Below are 18,891 nucleotides of genomic sequence, written 5' to 3' on the forward strand. Positions count from 1 at the left end.
TAAGAATAAACCACATGCATGGTTTTCAGTTTGAAAAGGCTACAGAAAAATATAAAATATACCAACAGTATTATGTTATTGCAAGATGAACTGCAGTTGAGAACCGCCTTTTCTAAAGATTCTGGTATGGAAAAATATCACAACAACAGGCAGAGCCACAGGGATATTACAAAAGCAGACCAGCACAACTGGCAAATTCAAGTGTCAAAAATAACAAAACTATTTTATCAGAAGCATTAAGTAAGTATACGAGGTTTAAGTTGCTTGGTACATCAAGAATTCTGGTCCCTAGAAAAGCATAATGGGAACACTTGGACTTCTCTCAGAGAAGGTTTGTTAAACCCAAATATATGCACATCACCCACTACTCCTGATCAGCTTTTTCTTCCAGTGCTGTGCTGTTGCCATGTCTCTTTGCCCAGAAATTCAACAAAAGGGCAACCGGTCTTAGACACTCAAGGTACCTAAGAATTCTTAGAGTACACTGCTTTTGTGTCTACAAAAACCTTAATCTCTTCTCCTCCTTTGCATGCCATTCAAGCCAACTCTTCCACAGCCCCTCTCTTCATCATGTGACTCTGGGCTATTCCCTATGGTGGAAGTTAAGAATAATAACATTTTAAAGACATCCTTTCTTACCCAGAGAACACACACAAGCAGCTAACATCCACATCACCTGTAAATTGTGAGAATATATTGATACTTTTTCTTCATGGCACCAAGTAGAACGTTAGTCATACTAATAAGTAAAAACTAGTTACTGCTGTCTAGTATGAATAAAGTGAATAAACAAAAGAACCTCTCAAAGTTAGGCTACTGCCAAGACATATGACCTAAAATTCTGCCAATGCAACAATCCAGAACAGAACAAATGCCCTAAGAGAACTGTTTCAAACCAGCCAGGCTTTCCTGCTGTGATTAGAAATTCTCATCAAAATTCTGTCATAATACAGAACAAAAGGCTAGCTCTTACAAACTATTTATACTCCTGCTTTATGCATCCACCTCAGTTTCAGCAGAAACCAGTGACAGATCACTGACAGCTGTTCAAAGAATATCTTTCTGTCAAGACATTCTTGTAGGCTACAGGAATAATCTATTCTTATAGGCCCTGCCTATGTTGAAAGTTAGCTGCCAGAGGTAACAGCCAAAAGCACTTCTGGAAGTGACACACAGAAAAATAATAAACAAACAAAATAAAACATCAGTCCTTTTCCACTTAAGTTTCAGTCTTTTATCTGGATTATTGTTTTTCAGTTTGATAAATTAATTGTTAATGTCTGTAGAAGAATCCCTTTTTTCATTCTAAAGAAAGTGCAAACAAACAAATCAACAAGATTAAAACACACACACACACACAAAACAACAACCCACAATTCTGCCTAATGAAAAACCTCAAAAGAAAATCAGAAAAGCAAATCAGTGCTTCAATCCAGAAGCTTTTGTTGCTTTTGTGGACCTGTGCACCCAGTAATGCATGCATGGCTTTCTACCTCTTCTCTCCTTGCATCAGTGAGCAATGAAGTCCATTCTGTAACTCAACAACATTTTTCAGTATTATGAATTACAAGTCAAACGTTATTTGTAAATTTCAAACAAGAATCATTACCATTTCCCAACTGCATTTTATAGAAAAGCAAAGAAATTAAGAATTTGACTGTGGCCTCACTTCAATAGACTTTGAAAAAATTATCAAAATGTATTTAATATCAAATGTTGATACATTTATTTGAAGTAAAAAATAGAACTTGAGTATTAAAAGTGATTGTTTAATGACTAGATTACATTTTTATTCCCAATAACATCATAAGTGTACAAAATCTGTGATTGATTTATTCCTTCAAGCATTTAGAATTATGCTTAATTCTATGTGCATATCAATGCTAGACTTTGCACTACTACCTTTTTTACACAAAACAAAGAGAAGTGCTTACCTCTTTTGAGGACACAGGTAATTTCTGCAAGTTATCTGCCTGAGCTGAAACACTTTCTGTCACAAAAGCTATATGTTCCGCTTCTAGTAACTTATCAGGATAAATAAGAGGAGAAATGAGAAGTAGACTCCATCTGTTTAAATCATCGAGGAGCTGAAAGAAACAGGAAAGGAAAAGTCTCTCAATGGAACATCTGATTTAATAATTCTTTTTTGAATTTTCCCCAGACCAAATTCAAATCTAACTCTTCAGCTTTACATGAACAGTCTCCACAGTTTCGCAAGGAAGAGAACTTCCATAAGCAAAAAGGGGAAATCATCCTGAACTATTAAGAAGGGACATATTAAAAGTACAATAAAAATGGATCATCTACAAAAATGGATCCGCTTTCAAGACAACTCAGATGCTAGCATTCAACCTTAAAGTAGAAGCATACAGCTGAGTGGGCCACTGAAGACAGCTGTGCTATTGGCACTGAGACCTTCTTGGGTCACTTGCCATTGGCAGTATGTTTCATTCAATCCAATCCTCCTCTCTCACATTGCAGGCTGCCCTGCCTCCTTCTCCCATCTCAGTGCTGGTTCCTGATGGCAGAAGAGCACTGCTTTGAGCTTTCATAGAGACTGAGTAGGCAGTCATAACACAGCACACACACTCAGTCAGCACAGTGCCATTACCTGGCTAGCGTTCAGATGGCAATCATTACAGTTAGGTAACAGTTCTCCAAGAAACACAGTCCCACAGATAAGTAGAACACACTGTCTCTACATCCATCTGCCAAAAGATCCATCAGCCTATGAGCCATAAATAACCTAAAGACTGTACATTACATGGGTCTAATATTCAGGATAGCTAACTTATAGTTCTAAGAATTCTTTTGTAAAGCCTGTTATGTATAAACAGTTTTATTTTTGTGGAGGTGCCTCCTAAAAATCAGTACAAAATGTAGATATGTGTATGGGAACTATTGAGTCATGGCCTGAACCACTGATTGATCACCTGAGGCAAGAACTGACTCAGCCCTGGGAGCACAGGTGAAGGCAATTCAGCTGTGTGACCAGAAGGAGTGGAGCCTGGCTGCACCTCTCCTAGACCCCATTAAAGGGCTGACTGCCACTGGGAAAGGATCTCTTCTGAAGATTCCTCCTTGTGGAATTTTATACTGTGAGCTGAAGACATGGGTGAGCATTTCACTTTATGTTGTCTCTCTACCACGATAATCTTCTTAACTATAAACCTGTAAAATACCATCCTAACCATGTCACTCTTCTAACTGTACATTTGTTAATTGTATGATACTGTACTGACATTATTTTTCCCACCATATTTTAAAAGTTGTAAATAGTAAAAGAAATAGCTATTTTAGTACCACTATACTAGAAACACAGCTTTGTATTCCTTTAGTAACTCTATGTAGAAGCGTGAGAAAATTTCCATAGAACATACCACACATAGACATGATTCCACATGTAAATAGAAACACTGCAGTATTAAGATTTCTTTGTATAACTTAACTTCAAGAGGACAATCTGGCTAGCTTGCCATCCAACCAGCTTTTCTGAGCATGGAAGCTGCAAAAATAAACACTTCTACCTTCCCCAGGAAAGTGAGCCAAACTATTGAAGTTTTGTATTACCTTAGATGTTCAGTTTGATTAACTGGGAGGAGAAGGGGGAAGAAAGAAACTTATTAAGTTGCTATTTAGAAACCAGTGTAGCTCAGCTAGCTTTCTAGAGGCCAAAAGCATGATAGTCTTTTTTTTTTTTTTTTTTCCCCAGTGTTCAGTGGATGATGCAGCATTCCACAGCAATACTGCCTCTGTCTGTAATACAGTTAAGTCAGAACCCTCATGTTTCACAGGAACAGGGTGTAGGGCGGCAGGCCTTTTGCACAGGCAATCCAGCAAATACAGCTCATAACTTCCAAAGCACTTTTTTAAGAGACAAATACACTGTGAATAAGAGCATTGACTTTATGTCAAACATCAAGCCAAAATGCAATTCCTTTGAGATTTTCCTAACTTGCACAAACAGAAACTGACAAGCTTATGAAGTCAGTCTGCATTTAGAGTGTAGCAGACAAAAAGAAACGTACTTAGTATGCAAGGACTGGGAGAAGCTGTATTAGACATGAGCGGAAGTGGAGCAAAGCATGGACTTGTTGAAATATGATTTCATATTTCACATTTACACAGAACTTTCCACTGCTTACACAGAACTCTGCTCTTTATGTTCATTACAGCACAGGACTCTGCCATTTACATAGAACTTCTCTGAAGACATGGAAAAAATACTTGATTTTGTTTTCAAGGACTTAACAACTGCTTAACTGCCCTGTGAGAGATGCTGCCATCATCTCTTCTAAGTATGGAATAGTTCAATCATTGGATTGCAAGAAGCTCCTTTTGAATCCATTCCATTTGCACCTTTGCTTGCACTGCACTGAAACTGGCCTTGCAGAGCACTTAACTTCATAGAATTATCTCGAGTTGGAATGAAGCCACAAGGGTCATTAAGTGCAACTCTAGGCTCTGCACAGGGCCACCCAAAAATCAGCTTTTCTGCCTCTGGAAAAGCCTTAGCCAACAACACGTATCATAAATACACAGTGGTTGGCGATCCTGTCCATGGCAGGGGGGTTGAAACGAGATGATCATCGTGGTCCTTTTCAAACCCTAGTGTTTCTATGATTTCTGTAATACTCATTTATGTAAAATGTGTAATAACTGAAATAACTTTCACAAACACATGAACAATTCTGAAAATCGGGGAAAAAAAAACAAAAACAAAAATGGGGGGCAGGGGACACGAGCAAGATGATACCTGCCCTCAGCCTTACTGAGGCATTTAGTTACAGATAATCCCAATCTTAATTCAAATAAATCAGGTGACCCGTAGGGAGGAGCGGTGCCCAAGGAGTTCCATTTCTGAGCCTGCAAGGCTGACAGCGAGCTTACCGTATCCTAAAGTAAAACTGAAACTAAGCGGAACTCCTCCAGGTACTGCGTGCTTCTCTTCCACCGCTGCCCATCTGTACCAACGCAATGGCGTTTTTCGCATCGCGTTTTCCTCACCCAAGGTAACGTTCAGAGTCCAGAGAAGCAGGCAGTTTTCCATAATAAAAGCCGTACTGGCGAGGCTCGGCCACTGACGGGCGAGGACAGCGCGGCACAGCCAGGGGAGCGGACGCTCGCTCCTCCTTCGGGATCGCGGTAACGGAGGAGGCCGCCGTCCCTCGTTTCTCCCTCCCTCGCACGTACCTGCGTCTCGTCCGTGAAGAAGACTTTGTTTCCTATCCTGAGGCAGACTCGCTCTTCGGGCGGTGCCGGCCTGAGCGGAAGATGAGCCGGAGGCGCCGCAGGGCCGGCGGAGCAACAGAAGGTGAAGGAGCAACGGGAGCGGTGGAGGCGGCGCACGGTGCGGCGGATGAGTGCGGCCGAGCAAGGCCCCCAGCGCGCCCATAGGTAGAGGTAGCAGAGCGTGATCAGCATGGCGGGCCTCCCCCCGCCCAGCCCCGCCTCCACCGGCCGGCGAGCGCTTAGCGGAGCCTCCGCCCCGCCTCCCGCCCCGCCCTCCTACCGCCTTGCTCTCCCCCCGAGCCCCGTCCGCCAGAGAGACAGGGGCGAACCGGCTGGGCGGGCCGTCGGCCGATCGGATTGGTTGCCATAGACCACTCTGATTGGTTGCCGGCGGCGGGAGGAGGTGAGCGAGGCTATAGCGGTCTGTCCTCGCGGCCGGCTGAGGCGCTTCGCGGTCTGCTAGCGCGTGCTGTTGGGTGGGAGCGGTTTTTGATGCCACGGAGTATGCGAGATTGTGCTTAGAACAACATGGCAAGGAAAAAAAAATCAATAATAAAAAAAAAGGTTATCCTTGAGGTCTCTTCTGACCCCAGCCACCCTGTGATTCACAGAATCACAGAATGGCCAGGGTTGGAAGGGACCTCAAGGATCATCAAGTTCCAACCCTACTTGCCACATGCAGGGCCACCAACCTCTCCATTTAATACTAGACCAGGCTGCCCAGGGCCCCATCCAACCTGGCCTTGAACCTGGCCTATAGGGACGGGGCATCCACAGCCTCTCTGGGCAGCCTGTTCCAGCACCTCACCACTCTCATAGTAAAGAACTAAAGATTCTGTGATTGTATGATTCTACTTAGCAGTGTAGCATTGCAGGTTACGAGCTCCGCTATGCAGCCCTGCATGTCTCATGTTCCTATCTGTGATAAGGTGGAGCGATGGACCTCAGGTCCCATCTGTGCAACAGGACAGCCAACAAAGAGTACAGCAGCAACAAGGTGACACACTTATTTTCATTTGATTTGATCATATCACCAAATGAGAAACATGAAATCACTATCCCAAGGGGCCTGTTGTTGAACTGATGAAGAAGAGTGTGTTGGGGAATAAAATGACACCATGTGCATGTGCCGTGTGCTACAGACACAGCTTGCCACTACACAGGAAGCCAAAACAACTTACACAAGGTATCTGCTGCTCCTCTGGCACAGGCATGAAAGTTACTGAGATGGTGAATTTTGTAGAGGGAAAAATGTATGAGGAGCGGCTGAGGCCCCTCTCTGTGCTCAGCCCAGATCAGAGGAGCTGAGGGGAGGCCTGATGGCGGCTGCAGCTCCTCACAGGGAGCGGAGGGGCAGCGCTGAGCTCTGCTCCGTGTGACAGCGACAGGGCCCGAGGGAACGGCATGGAGCTGCGTCAGGGGAGGGCAGCTGGGGGTCAGGGAAAGGGGCTGCACCACAGGGCGGTGGGCATGGCACTTGCCAGAGTTAAAGAAGTGTCTGGACAACGCTCTGAGACATATTATGTGATTTTTGTGTGCTGATATTTGGAGTGAGGATTTGGAGGATTTTGATAAACAAGGAACACACTGGACCTGTGCATTTTGGCATGGGAGAAAAAAAAATAAAATCAAAAACACCATGAGAACTATAGCACCATGACAACCTTTTTCTTTTTTTAAATCTGCACGCATAGTGAAAGCTTATCCAAAATGGCAGAAATCTCTGACATAATTTCAATTTCCACAGAGCATGCCTGAAACGGTTAACAGTTTCAGTTGAATGATCAAACAATTTAAACAGCTCCCTCCCTTCATTTCAAGCCGAAAAAGTATCAGCGTGGTGGCTCTGCTGCTATATTCCCTGTATATATTCTATAGACAGGGCAACAAAGTCTCTAGTAGTCACAATTTTCCATTATACACTGTTTCTTTATGTGGCTTTATCTTACAGGGGAAGTCAAAATACTTAGACAGGCACATCAAAAGAAGGAAAACAAGCAAAGTATACACAGCCTCAAAAGAAAGCTCTTAGCCTTGGAATTCACTTTCTCTGTAATAGTTCACTAGTACCCACATTGCTGACCTTCAGAGCACACTGCAAAACACAACTGTTTATATAACCTTTGCACGATGAGCAACATACTTTGTTTAATCCTGCTGTATTCAATGACAGCACTGAATATGATCAACTAGATTTTTATTTATTTCTCTATTTGCTTGGGATCCTTTGCTCAAGAAAAGTTCATGAGTGCATGAGAAAACTGAGTAAAAATTTCGTTATCCAAGGGAACCTAAAGCAGAGAAATATACATGCAGTCACTATTTTAAGACAGTGAAATGTTGGAATATTCTCAATGAGAATAATTTGAAGCCATAAAGTTGCTGTAGGTATTCAGATTTTGATCATAGTGTAGCTTAGACTTAATCGTGAAAAGCTCTGGTTAAAATGTTAAGTATTTTATATTGGGAAACATTTTTGTATTGTTATGAAATCAAGGCCATGAACATGCTAGGATATTTACTAAAATAGATATCCTAAAATAAGCATGTCAGTTTCCCCATAAAGGAGAGTGGAAGGAAACCTTGAAAAGGAACAGTGCATAATATTAGCTCTCAGACTTAACACTTGCCTTTTTTTCCCACACAGAATCACAGAATGGCCCAGGTTGGAAGGGACCTCAAGGATCATGAATCTCCAACTCCCCTGCCACATGCAGGGACCCCATTTAATACTAAACCAGGCTGCCCAGGGCCCCATCCAACCTGGCCTTGAACACCTCCAAGGATGTGGCATCCACAACCTCTCTGGGCAGCCTGTTCCAGCACCTCACCACTCTCATAGTAAAGAACTTCCCCCTGACATCCAATCTAAATCTTCCCTTCCTTGACTTATAACCATTTACCCTTGTCCTGCTGTTATCTACCCTTTCACTGAGCACAGTTCACAGAAAGATGTTGCAAGATGTGGAAATCAGACACACAGAGATGTGAAATGGTTTACAAAGAAAATGAGGTAAATTCTGAACAAAGGGAATAAGCTAAATTTCTAATTTCTGCCTGCAGACAGGGAGGAAATAACCCTTTCCAAATAGGACAGAAAGACCAGCTTCAGTCTGGAGGGGTTAAGTCCACCTAGGCTCTCCCATATGACTCAGAACAGGAAGCCTGCACTGCCATGGAACATAAAATGTTAAGAAGCCTCCCCCCTCCTCTCCCCTCCTCCCCACCACTTTAAAATGAGTATTATGAAAATAGCTCTGATGTGCTTCATGAATGACTTTCAATTCATTTCTGAGGAGCTTTGTATGCTATTAATGGCTCCAAATGTTTTTATGATATGTTTAACACCAGCTAATATATAAATCTGTAAATGCTGTAGAGTTATCCTGTCTCCTGTCTGCAGCAATTCATTCTGCATATTATTTATTCTTGCAAATGCATATGTGCTTTCATTTAAAAAAATAATAATAACTGAGTAAAATGAGTTTCCCACAAAAACACAAAATAATTATCTTATGGTCCATTTCTCTCTTGATACGCTGTCCCAAATTCCTTTAAAATCAGATCAAATCTACCAAAGTTACTCTCAGTAAGTATTAGAAGTGTGAAAAATAATCCCTGCTTCTGGGAAAAAGAGATAACAGTATCAGTATTTTCTTTCCTTTGCCAAATACAGCTCCTCGAATTGAATTTAAGTATATTTCAAGATACAGTTGTTCCTTTCAGTACCTAAAGGAGGCCTACAGGAAATCTAGAGAGAGATCTTATAAGGCAGTGCAGTGATAGGGCTTAAGCTGGAGGGGAGCCCAAAGCCCACCCACCCCAACCCCTGCCATGGGCAGGGCTGCCCCCCACCAGCTCTGCTGCCCAGGGCCCCATCCAACCTGGCCTTGAGCACCTCCAGGGATGGGGCACCACAGCTTCTCTGGGCAGCTGTGCCAGCGCCTCACTGTCTGCTGGGGAAATAATTTCCTCCTAACATCTAACTTAAATTTCCCCCTTTTAGTTTAAAGCCATTCCTCCTTGTCCTACCACTATCAGACCATGTAAAAAGTCAGTCTACCCCCTGTTTATAAGCTCCTTTCAAGTGTTGAGAAGGCCGCAATGAGATCTCCCCACGTCCTTCTCCAGACAAAACAAGCCCAGCTCTCTCAACCTGTCTTCAACGGAGAGGTGCACCAGCCCTCTGTTCATCTTTGTGCCCTCCTCTGGATCTGCTCCAACAGCTCCCCATCCTTCTTGTGTGGGGGGCCCCAGTCTAGACGCAGTACTCAAGATGGGGCCTCATGAGGGCAGAGCAGAAGGGGTCAATCACCTCCCTCTCCTTTCTGCCCACCCCTCTTTTGGTGTAGCCCAGGATACTGTTGGCCTTCTGAGCAGCTCTCTCTGCTGGCTCATGTCCAGATTTTTGTCCAGCAAATCTCCAGCAAAATATTAACTTATATTTTTCTACAATATTACCAAGAGTTACATTAGTTTATATTACAGTTTCATTAACAAAAGCTTTTTTTTTTTTTTTTTTTTTTTTTTTAATTTGTAGCAGACTTGGTCTTGCAGGGCTTTATCAACAGATTTGTTTGATAACTTTGTATATTACAGAGATCTGTATTTTAGTAGCTCAGGCTCCAGTTCTGCGCTAATACCCTTGTTGGCAGCTTCTGCCTAGAACTAGAAATCAATTATCCTCACATGTGGATCCGATTGCAAGATTGGGACTGTAAGCATCAGTTGTGTAATGAACACTTCCTTTTTGACTATCAAGCTAAATTTGATCTAAACAAAACTAAGCTGATGCAATTATATATGTATATTTAAGACAGTAATTTAGCAAGATAGTCAGTTATAATTTAGGTTACTTATAAAGTTTGCCATTTTTTTCTTAGTAACCATGTTACTATTTAATATACAATTTGTTATTTGAACATTACTCACCACATTGCTCATTCCAATAATTGTACTGATTTTGATACATAAATGTTAAAACTTATAAAGATTATACAAATGTTTTCTTCTTTGCGTCTTTTTTTACTTAGTTATAGATTTACAAATTCTACAAAGCATTTAAACACAGGACAGAGTAGGTGTTGACTGAGAATTTTCTAATCCATATTTTCAGTGCTTTCCACAAGAGAGTTTAATGGATTTGATCTTTGAGTTTAAACTGTATCTAGTAGTCACAGCAGGAATGGCTGTTACAAAAGTGGAGAAAATTAATGCAAAAGTTGGAGTTCAATAAATCAAATTACAGAAAATGTTACTCAAGGCTACTTCAAAAACAAAAGTACAACTGCAATGCTATTATTTTTATCAGTCAAGTAGCTAATAACAACTGTACAACTTGCATCAATGTAAGAAAATTAGTCTTTCAAATATGACTTAATCTCTTCCCTGATGGACAAAGGATATTTAATTAGAAGCAAAAATCCCATGTGCCAAGTTATACCTTCTAATACAGAACCATTTCAGTGGAAAATGAAGTCTTTCAAGAAAGCATATCCAGTGGTCCTCATTTGTGAGTCCTGCCCTTTCATGTTGACTGAACATGTGCTACCCTCAGCTGTATCAGAGCTTGAGAAAGGGCCATGAAGGTTTATGTAATAAGAACCTGTCTCCTACAAAGAATTTTTCAGTCCACACAAAATGACCATTTTGATGGCTTCTCCAGCTCAGTCGGCTAGAAGGGACCTAATTTGTATCAAATAATCAATGGATATTCCATGTTCAGTAAACAAAATCATTTTTCTCAGTCTGGAAAGAAAGTTGACAGCATAAAGCAATTATACTTGGTAGATCAATCTGTTCTTTTTGTTGCCAATGTGTAAGCAGCACCACAGGAAAAATAATTCAGCAAAAGGCTCTTACAATCCACTTGCACCTCTGCAGTAGTTGCAAAATAAAGAAAACAAATGAACTGTTGCAATGAACCTTAACAATGAGAACAGATAATTTTACATATCAAGTAATAAATTGCTCTTGTACAATACAGTGGGTAACTAATAATTTTCAATACAAATGAAAACACTGGGAACAAAGCTTGGACTAAGACAGTTTGTGCTCAGCCTTTGTAGATTTAAAGCATATTGCATATTGTGAAATAAAATTTGCCTCAAAGAAATGGTATTCATAACCCTTATTTCTTGATAGATGAAGTAATCTTTCTTGGCATAAAATTTCTTCTCCTTCCATCAAATAGCAAACAAATTAAAGAGCTATCCCCAGAGTCTGAGGCAGGCACTAGGCCTGTCCTCTCACCATCACTGATTTTTGGTATCTTTTTGTGTTTTATAGTTAAAAGATGGAAAAGATTTCATTCACTGTAACATTTACTCTGTAATTAAAATTCTCTTCAAGTCTCCATTACACTTCTTTAAGACTGGATTCTGATGCATTTTCCCAAGTCATGCAAGGAGTATAAAATGGCAACAGAAAGATAAAGGACACAATATTCAATGTGATTTGCTATCTTAAGTTTAATAGTCTGTTTCTCTATAATTGCTCTCACCAGGAGTCTGACCACATGAGAACAACATCTTTGAACTATTTGGAGGAGTCAAAAGAACACTCATTAAGGATGTTTCTTTCCTTTTACCTGAGGCCATGTTTGTTTTAGGTAAGTATGCTTTGGGAGTTAAGATAAAGGAGGGGCTGAGAGGCCAAGACAAGCAGCCAGCCTGCCACAGAAACAGCAGGCTTTAGATCATCAAAAACCATGGAGGGTGCAGCTGTAGATTTCTTGCTCCAGGCTACAGTGGATCACATCTGTCAGTGCTCCAGAGATGCCCAGCAACACTCACTCAATCCAAGAGAGCAGCCAGAGAGGTAAGGCAGAGACAGGCAGACTCCTGACTCCTTCCAAACTCCAGAATTACTGAAAAAAATAGGATTTCCTTAAAAAAGGAAAACACTTTAAGGAGAGAAGTCTCTAAGCGTAGCTATTCCCTTTAAAATAGACTGCCAGCTATATCATAGATATCAGTAAATGGATTCCACCAGAAAGAACATGAATATAGTCACTTTAAAGACTGCCAAGAAGCTCAGACTGTAAGTACCATTTGAATGCAGTAATTCTAGATTTGTGCAGAAAATGAAACACAATTTTTAACTTCAGAAACAGCAGGCAAAAAAAAGTTTAACTTTTTTTAAAACTTTTTAAACTTTTTTTTTAACTTTTAATTTGGGACTGATATTTTGTTTTTCTGATATTTTATCCTTTTCTGTCAAGTATTTCAGAATATATTTCTAAACAAAAGCAAATGAATAATAAGCTTGCAATAACTGTTTTTTTTTTTTAAACTTATTTAGCTTTTGCATCTGATATAACTTTTCGATTTCCCCTATTAAAAAAATAGTAATTAGATCCAACCTCCCATGATACTTTAACGTTGTCTAATCAATAAATGATCTGGCACTCAGTGATCATAAGTAACCATTAATTAGACATAGTGCCAAAGATGAAGAGTTACTTTTCATTTTGCAGCAGTGGTACATAAATAGAAAATAATTCTGTGAAATTTTAGTAGGAAATATTACCATAGTTATAAATGTACAAGTGATTATCTAGTTTGTTTAATGAGATCATATACAGAAGACAGACCAATATTGCCATAGAAATCAGACTCATCATATCAAAACAAGTCTTTTGCAACTTGGTATATATCTATTTTGTGATCAAAACGTGTTGAGGAAAAAAAAAAAGTCATGTTGCTTTTTTTTTTTTTCAAAAGACTTCAGCAGACACTAACAAAAGAATTTTTTATGGGTACTCTATGGATATTACCACAGAGAATTAATTGTGGGAATGCTATTTTATCTTAATCTTTCAGCAGCCCTGTTTTATGGAGGCCCTGGATGCCCACAGCCAGGGATGGTGAAATGACAGAGAATCAACAAATGGTGAGATTAAATTCTGGAGAAAATAATCCTTATCGAAAACAGGTGCAGAAATGAAAGCTATCTGAACACAGCAAGCGAGGCTCGGTCTTTTAATCATTTCCTTTTCCAATTTCAAAGTACTTTCTTCAGCACTGACAAATGTTTCCAATTATGATGCTCCATGCATGGCAATGTGTAAAAGTATCTCTAATTTTGTACCAGATTTAGAATCATTAGCTGCAGAAAACACTGCTTACTAAGACAGTTTAACATCAGTTTTTATTTCTTTACAAAAATAAGAATATTCTCTGTTTGAAATTTCCACACTTAATTCATATGTGAGATTTTGTACAGGGGAGAAAAAATTTTGAGTGAAAATGATTTTGAGGTGAAATTAAAAAAATATATCTTCAGGTGCACAGTTGTATTGATTGATTTTTTCTTTTGAGGGGGATGTTGCTATAGCTAAAGCAGATAGAAAATCAACAGAAAAATCAATTTAAAAGCTCTTATTGGCAAACTCCAACTCCGAAAGGCCCACCAATTAATAACTATATTTACTTATTCATTTAGGAAGATTTATTAGTTAAGAGGATAAAACTGAAGAGAGATATAAGCACATTCAACATAGATCCCAATACTGCAAACTTAAAAAAAAAAAGAGTATTGAAATGGTGCTTTAGTGCTTAGTTTTGAGCACACTAATGAGTTTTTTGCAGCATCAGATTCACGGCTACATCTTCAACTTTTTTTTTGCCAAAGGATCAGCAGGTTAGGACAACAACTTTCCTTGGCATAAATCTTAAAATGTTCACAATTTCTAACACATTCTAATACCTGTAATGCCTTTTTTATCGTGTACTTTTTGTCTCCTGAAGGTGGAGGCTATAGCTGTACAGATCTGCTGGAGTGCCATGCTCCTGGCAGGCACCGTGGGGAAAACCTGTGGAACAGCATCATTCCCAGAAGCATCTGTAAATTTGCTAAGGATGAGAGTTGTCCTGTTATCACAGGAGATGCTCAGTAATGCATAGGTACATCCCATAGCTGTGGAAAACAACAAGCATCTTCTTCAGCAAATTACTGAGCTTTCTGACTGAATCAGATTTGCGATTAATTGGCGTTATAGGATGCTGTATTTCAACCTGGAAAGTATATGCTTACAATGTATTTAGTAAATACCAATTAATGCATATATTATTTTTAAAAATATGTGTTCTGAACAGAAAATGCCAGAAAAACGGGTCAATAAAAGTAAAAAGACTATTTTAATTTTAACATAGGTATGAAAGGAGAAAAATTGCATATGGAGTCTAATATTTAACATAGATATTATGATCACACTACAATTTTCAGCCACATCAGGAGTCCATTTTATCAGGTGCTGTGGAAAAAAAGTAAACGAGTCTCTGCTTAAAAACCAACATCAGCCTAACAGGCTTGAGAGGAAAACATGTTGGCTACAAGACAGGCAGACACGGGAGAAAAGGGTCGACATGAAAGGTACAGAGGAAATTCTTTAAGATCCCTTGCATGATCTGTAACCAAAGGTTTTTTTGGGGCCCATCAAAATACTCATTTGGAAACCTACTTCCTCAGAAAAATGAATGAATTGTTCTGACAGTGGCATAAGTCATCTTTGTTTTTTCTTCTTTTCACTAGCAGTTCTACCACAACAGGGTAAAATTTTACTATTTATGCAAAGTTAAGTTTATGCTAACAGTAATAGATGTCTTATTTAAGATACAGTAGAGAACACATGTTCGAGACCAAGTTATAGGAATCAGTGACTTTGGGAGATGCTTTCAGGTTTGCAGTCGTAATAGGATTTGGTAATGTTAACATTTGCAGGCTCTTACTATTACTGTGAACTTATTTTGAAAGAAATTAGTATTTGCCAAATTTTGTATTGAAATTTAAAATTCATTTTTGCTGCCTAGTTTGTTCTATCAAAAATGCTTGCTTTTAAAATCAGTAAATAGAAATGGCAGATACCAGTTGTCTCTTGACTTAATTGTTTGGACTCTTAATGCACTCATGGGATCTCTGATTACAACTGAGCTTGCTTAGACTTGAACATTCCACCTCCAATCTGCTGGCTAGTATAGATAGAAGTATATTTTATAATACCTTAAACCCCCCAGTCTCTTAAACTGACTGAAAATCCTTTCAATCACTGAAGTTCTGTTTGGTGGCATTACTAGAACACCAATCTAAAAACAGATATTCTATACAGCCTGAAGCAGAATGCACAATACTTCATAGCTTTATGGTTCATACAATATACAAGGTGAAACTGTTAAATGCACAGCTATGGGCAGCGTACAGGCACAAATAATATCTGGACAACGGAATAAAAAAACTCAGAATATCAAAGAAAGGAACATAGTCACATAATTTTACAGTTGTTTGTAGAAGAAAAGAGTGAAATCTTCATTTTTAACCTATTCTATATCATAAGCGTGTCTTCTTTACAGTCACAACCAGATGGTCAGCTAACAAATTTTAGATCAAAAGGAGCCCTGGGGTTTCAACATCCAGTGAGGTGAGTTAAATACCATCACTCGATTCAGGGAAGAAAACATGCTGAAAGAAAATATTTCTTCTAGGGAAAAGTATTACTTTGTCTCTGGAGTGTCTTTTTGTCACGGTGCATTTTAACAAGTCACCAAAATTTGTTGATATTTATCTTCCCACAAGGAAAAATGCCCAGGCTGAACAGAACATGAAAGAATACTCCAGTAATGAAAATGAGAAAAAAGTCACCTTAAAAAAACATCTAACTTAATCTAATTTGTATCTCCATATAATATATAATAACATAATAATAATATATAATATCTTACATGTTATTCCAAATTTACAAATGCCAGATAGTGAACATGAACAGATACTAATGCCGTGTGATTTGTTACACATATTTGTCTTGAGTCTGCTGAAATTTGTTCTTTAATAAAAATTGAATTCCAGGTAATCTTTTCCTCTATTTCCTATTCTTGGAGGAATTACAAGTCTTTCCACTCCCATTTAAATTCTGTATGGTTTAATGACATAGAAATTCCTGATGTGAACTTGTAATTACAAGAGGAAAATTAATGGAAAATCCCTCTTTATTACAAGCAAATTTTAAATTAGTTGAAAACTGGCATAAGTGGAACGAAGGAATAGATGTGTGCACATATGCATGCAAAACTCATGAACATATGTAAAAAGACCAAACAAAATTTTGCTTTAGTGGAAAAACAGGTGAAAACCTGAAGTGTTAATTAATACTCATTCAAGATTTAAAAAAAAAAAAAAAAAAAAAGTAATTCTGAAATAAATCTCTTCCAGTTGAAGACACTAAAAAAAAACTAAGATCAACCTCTGTGCAAGAGGCAACCCACCCCAATCTTAATGTGGTGTCTTAATCTTAATTTCAGAATCACATAACGTTCTTCAGCCTTCTTGCAGTCACACAGGACACGTCCATGTACTGTGCTAAAACAAAACAAAAAATCTCAAGCACACATCACTGCCCTGTCAACACTTTATCATGGAGGGTCCTTAGATAAATATATTACAAAATATGAACAAAGCAACTGAGGTAATTTGAAGTTAATAGTACATTTTAGTCAGCAACTCTTATTTTAAAGGAGAAGGAGCCCCAGGATTTTTCTGCCTTCAGAGAAAGAAAAAAAATAGATTTTAATAGCCAAGCTAGGTAAGCTGTCTCATGATTTTAATTTTTCTCTTTCAATATGCTTTCTTATCAGACTTTATCTGCCTAAATCCAAATGCCAAAAGTTTCTTAATAACATTGGAGAGAAGGTTCTGGCTAACTTTCCAGTACAAGCGACAATTCACTTCTACAATGATGACACTGACTCTGAAGAAGATGAGGAAGAAACCAGTTCCGCCTAGTAACTAAAAATTACTAGCCTTTCCAAATACATAATTAAAAAAATTAAGAAAGGAATTAAAAGGAACTGTCAAGAATGTCTGTACAAACATCTGACTGAAGAAAGAAGCACATCAAAGCTCATATGAAGACTATTAATAGCTAACTAAATAAGAAGAATGAGTCAATGCAACTGGAAACAGAGGAAATCCTTTTGTGTTTCAAAAGACTTTTAAATAAAACCCTGAAACTTTACTAAAAGATCATAATGTTCTCAATTGTGTTGGTTTAAACAACAGTTGGATTAAGAACATGAAGAACATTGCATTTAGTTACTTTCTTTTACATGCAGCATGAAAATAGGACTGGTTATAGGGCAAAATAATGTAATACAAAGCTCCAAAATAAACCAAAGGCTTTGAACCGTGATGTTTCTAAGAATTTAAGAAATGATTTCAAATGCAAAGAATATTTCATATCATTTCTGCGGAGCACATTTATTCTGATTTGAATGCTGTATGCCAGACTAACCTAATTCATTTCAACTTCCCTGTCAGGACAAGTTAAATATGTCAGTCTTGTGATGTCATCTGTTTTTCTCAGACTTTCCCACTCTAATAGAGAAGTCCTTTCTATCAGTCAGAAAAGTCAATTAATGGCACATTAAAACATGTGTTATGTGGTTGTTTTGCTCTTATTTGTTACAACATTGAAAACATATTTCTACAGTCTACTGTGCTTGAGTTTACGATTTTGATACAACTGACTTAGTGTAGATTCCTATCTGGTGTGTATCTCACCATTTTGATATTTCTTTTACACTGATATTCAGAAAAACTTAAATTACTGATTTTCAAAAGCATCATTGCTGTAATTAACAATGTCAATGTATCTGTTCCTACACAGTTAAACCATTAGGAAAGAAATAAGAGTTTGTTATAACCTGTTTTGTTTAAGTTTTTTTTTTTTTTTTGCATAAATAGTATGTGTGCTCAGGGAGTCAGCCATTACTTGCGTTGCTATGCCAGGATTTTTTTACATAGCGCAAGGATAAGGAGTTTGGCCACAATATGTTTCAGAATTATCTCTAACTAAAACTGTGATACTTTTCCCAGAGAAAAGGCAAAAGCAGCATCCAAGGTTCTTGACCTATACTACTGTTGGTGGTGTAGATAAGGCCAGATGATTATAAGCTTGTCAGATATTCCTCTTCGTAGAATAAACTGTCAAACAAAGCTGGAGTATTATAAATTGTAAGTCTAGCAACGATTCCAAATGAGCCATCACATTAGAATGGAAGATCTTTTGCTTTTTCAGAAATTCCATTTACAAACTAGGGAGTGGATCTATTAATTAAATTTACACAGAGAGACAGTAACTTCTAATATACGTAAGTACAATAACTAGATTAATTTGTAAATCCCAATATGAGAAATGAAAATTCAGCTTTTTGACACTTCACTCATTCATCATCTCCAATATATTCCCTCCCCAGCAAATGGAATTGCCACATAGACATTCTAAAGGTCATAGAGATCATAAGATTATGTATGGTCCAGTTTCAATGTTGTAGGCTTGTAGCTCATTTAAGCAGAAGAGCATCCAAGATCACTTAGCAGATCAGTTACAATGACATACTTCCAATGCTAGCCAAATTATTATACATTGACCCTCAACTTCTTCCTTGCCAGTTCTTAATCTCAGTTGGGTTCAGTCAGAACATCTGATGTTTCTGCCCTCACTTTCTGAGTCCTGAGCACTTCTCACCTTTTAAGACACTTCTGTGTGCATCCATGCTGTTGTTTTTCTCTCACACAAACCAATATTGCTAAAGTGCTCAGAACTCCACTGTTGTTTACTGGAATCTAGAGGGATGTGCTGAGTGTTCTATCTGCTTCCATTTTGAA

The 18,891-nt window shown here is 38.6% G+C and overlaps 2 protein-coding genes across 4 annotated transcripts in view; one reads left to right on the forward strand and one right to left on the reverse strand.

Moving 5' to 3' along the window:
- Window positions 1-5,475, reverse strand: part of HLCS (holocarboxylase synthetase) — a 117,883-nt gene extending 112,408 nt beyond the window's left edge. For 2 of the 3 annotated variants that reach the window (XR_007373326.1, XM_048927173.1), the window contains exons 1-2: window positions 5,194-5,475; window positions 1,935-2,087 (exon numbers count right to left, since the gene is read on the reverse strand). Coding sequence is in view for 1 of the 3 variants with exons in the window: in XM_048927173.1 (XP_048783130.1) it covers window positions 1,935-2,087; window positions 5,194-5,424 (384 nt within the window). In the remaining 2 variants the exon portion in view is untranslated. Of the gene's footprint in view, window positions 1-1,934; window positions 2,088-2,611; window positions 2,675-5,193 lie in introns of those variants that run through there. The other variant, XM_048927186.1, reaches the window with a different exon arrangement.
- Window positions 5,476-11,941: 6,466 nt separating this feature from the next.
- On the forward strand, window positions 11,942-17,186 carry RIPPLY3 (ripply transcriptional repressor 3). The gene is made up of 4 exons (XM_048927245.1): window positions 11,942-12,051; window positions 13,056-13,125; window positions 15,582-15,649; window positions 16,860-17,186. The coding sequence occupies exons 1-4, from the start codon at window positions 11,942-11,944 to the stop codon at window positions 17,005-17,007; spliced, it is 396 nt and encodes a 131-aa protein (XP_048783202.1). The 3' UTR covers window positions 17,008-17,186.
- Window positions 17,187-18,891: the final 1,705 nt, after the last annotated feature.

Source organism: Lagopus muta, chromosome 1 (assembly GCF_023343835.1).
Source record: "Lagopus muta isolate bLagMut1 chromosome 1, bLagMut1 primary, whole genome shotgun sequence".
In the NCBI taxonomy this organism is placed as follows: Eukaryota; Metazoa; Chordata; class Aves; order Galliformes; family Phasianidae; genus Lagopus; species Lagopus muta.

Bases quoted from the DNA above. Each gene is read 5' to 3' on its own strand.
- RIPPLY3 (XM_048927245.1), top strand. From the start codon at position 11,942: ATGGAGGGTGCAGCTGTAGATTTCTTGCTCCAGGCTACAGTGGATCAC. The intron at 12,052-13,055 runs GTAAGGCAGAGA...TTAATCTTTCAG, and splicing joins CCAAGAGAGCAGCCAGAGAG to CAGCCCTGTTTTATGGAGGC. The intron at 13,126-15,581 runs GTGAGATTAAAT...TCTTCTTTACAG, and splicing joins TGACAGAGAATCAACAAATG to TCACAACCAGATGGTCAGCT.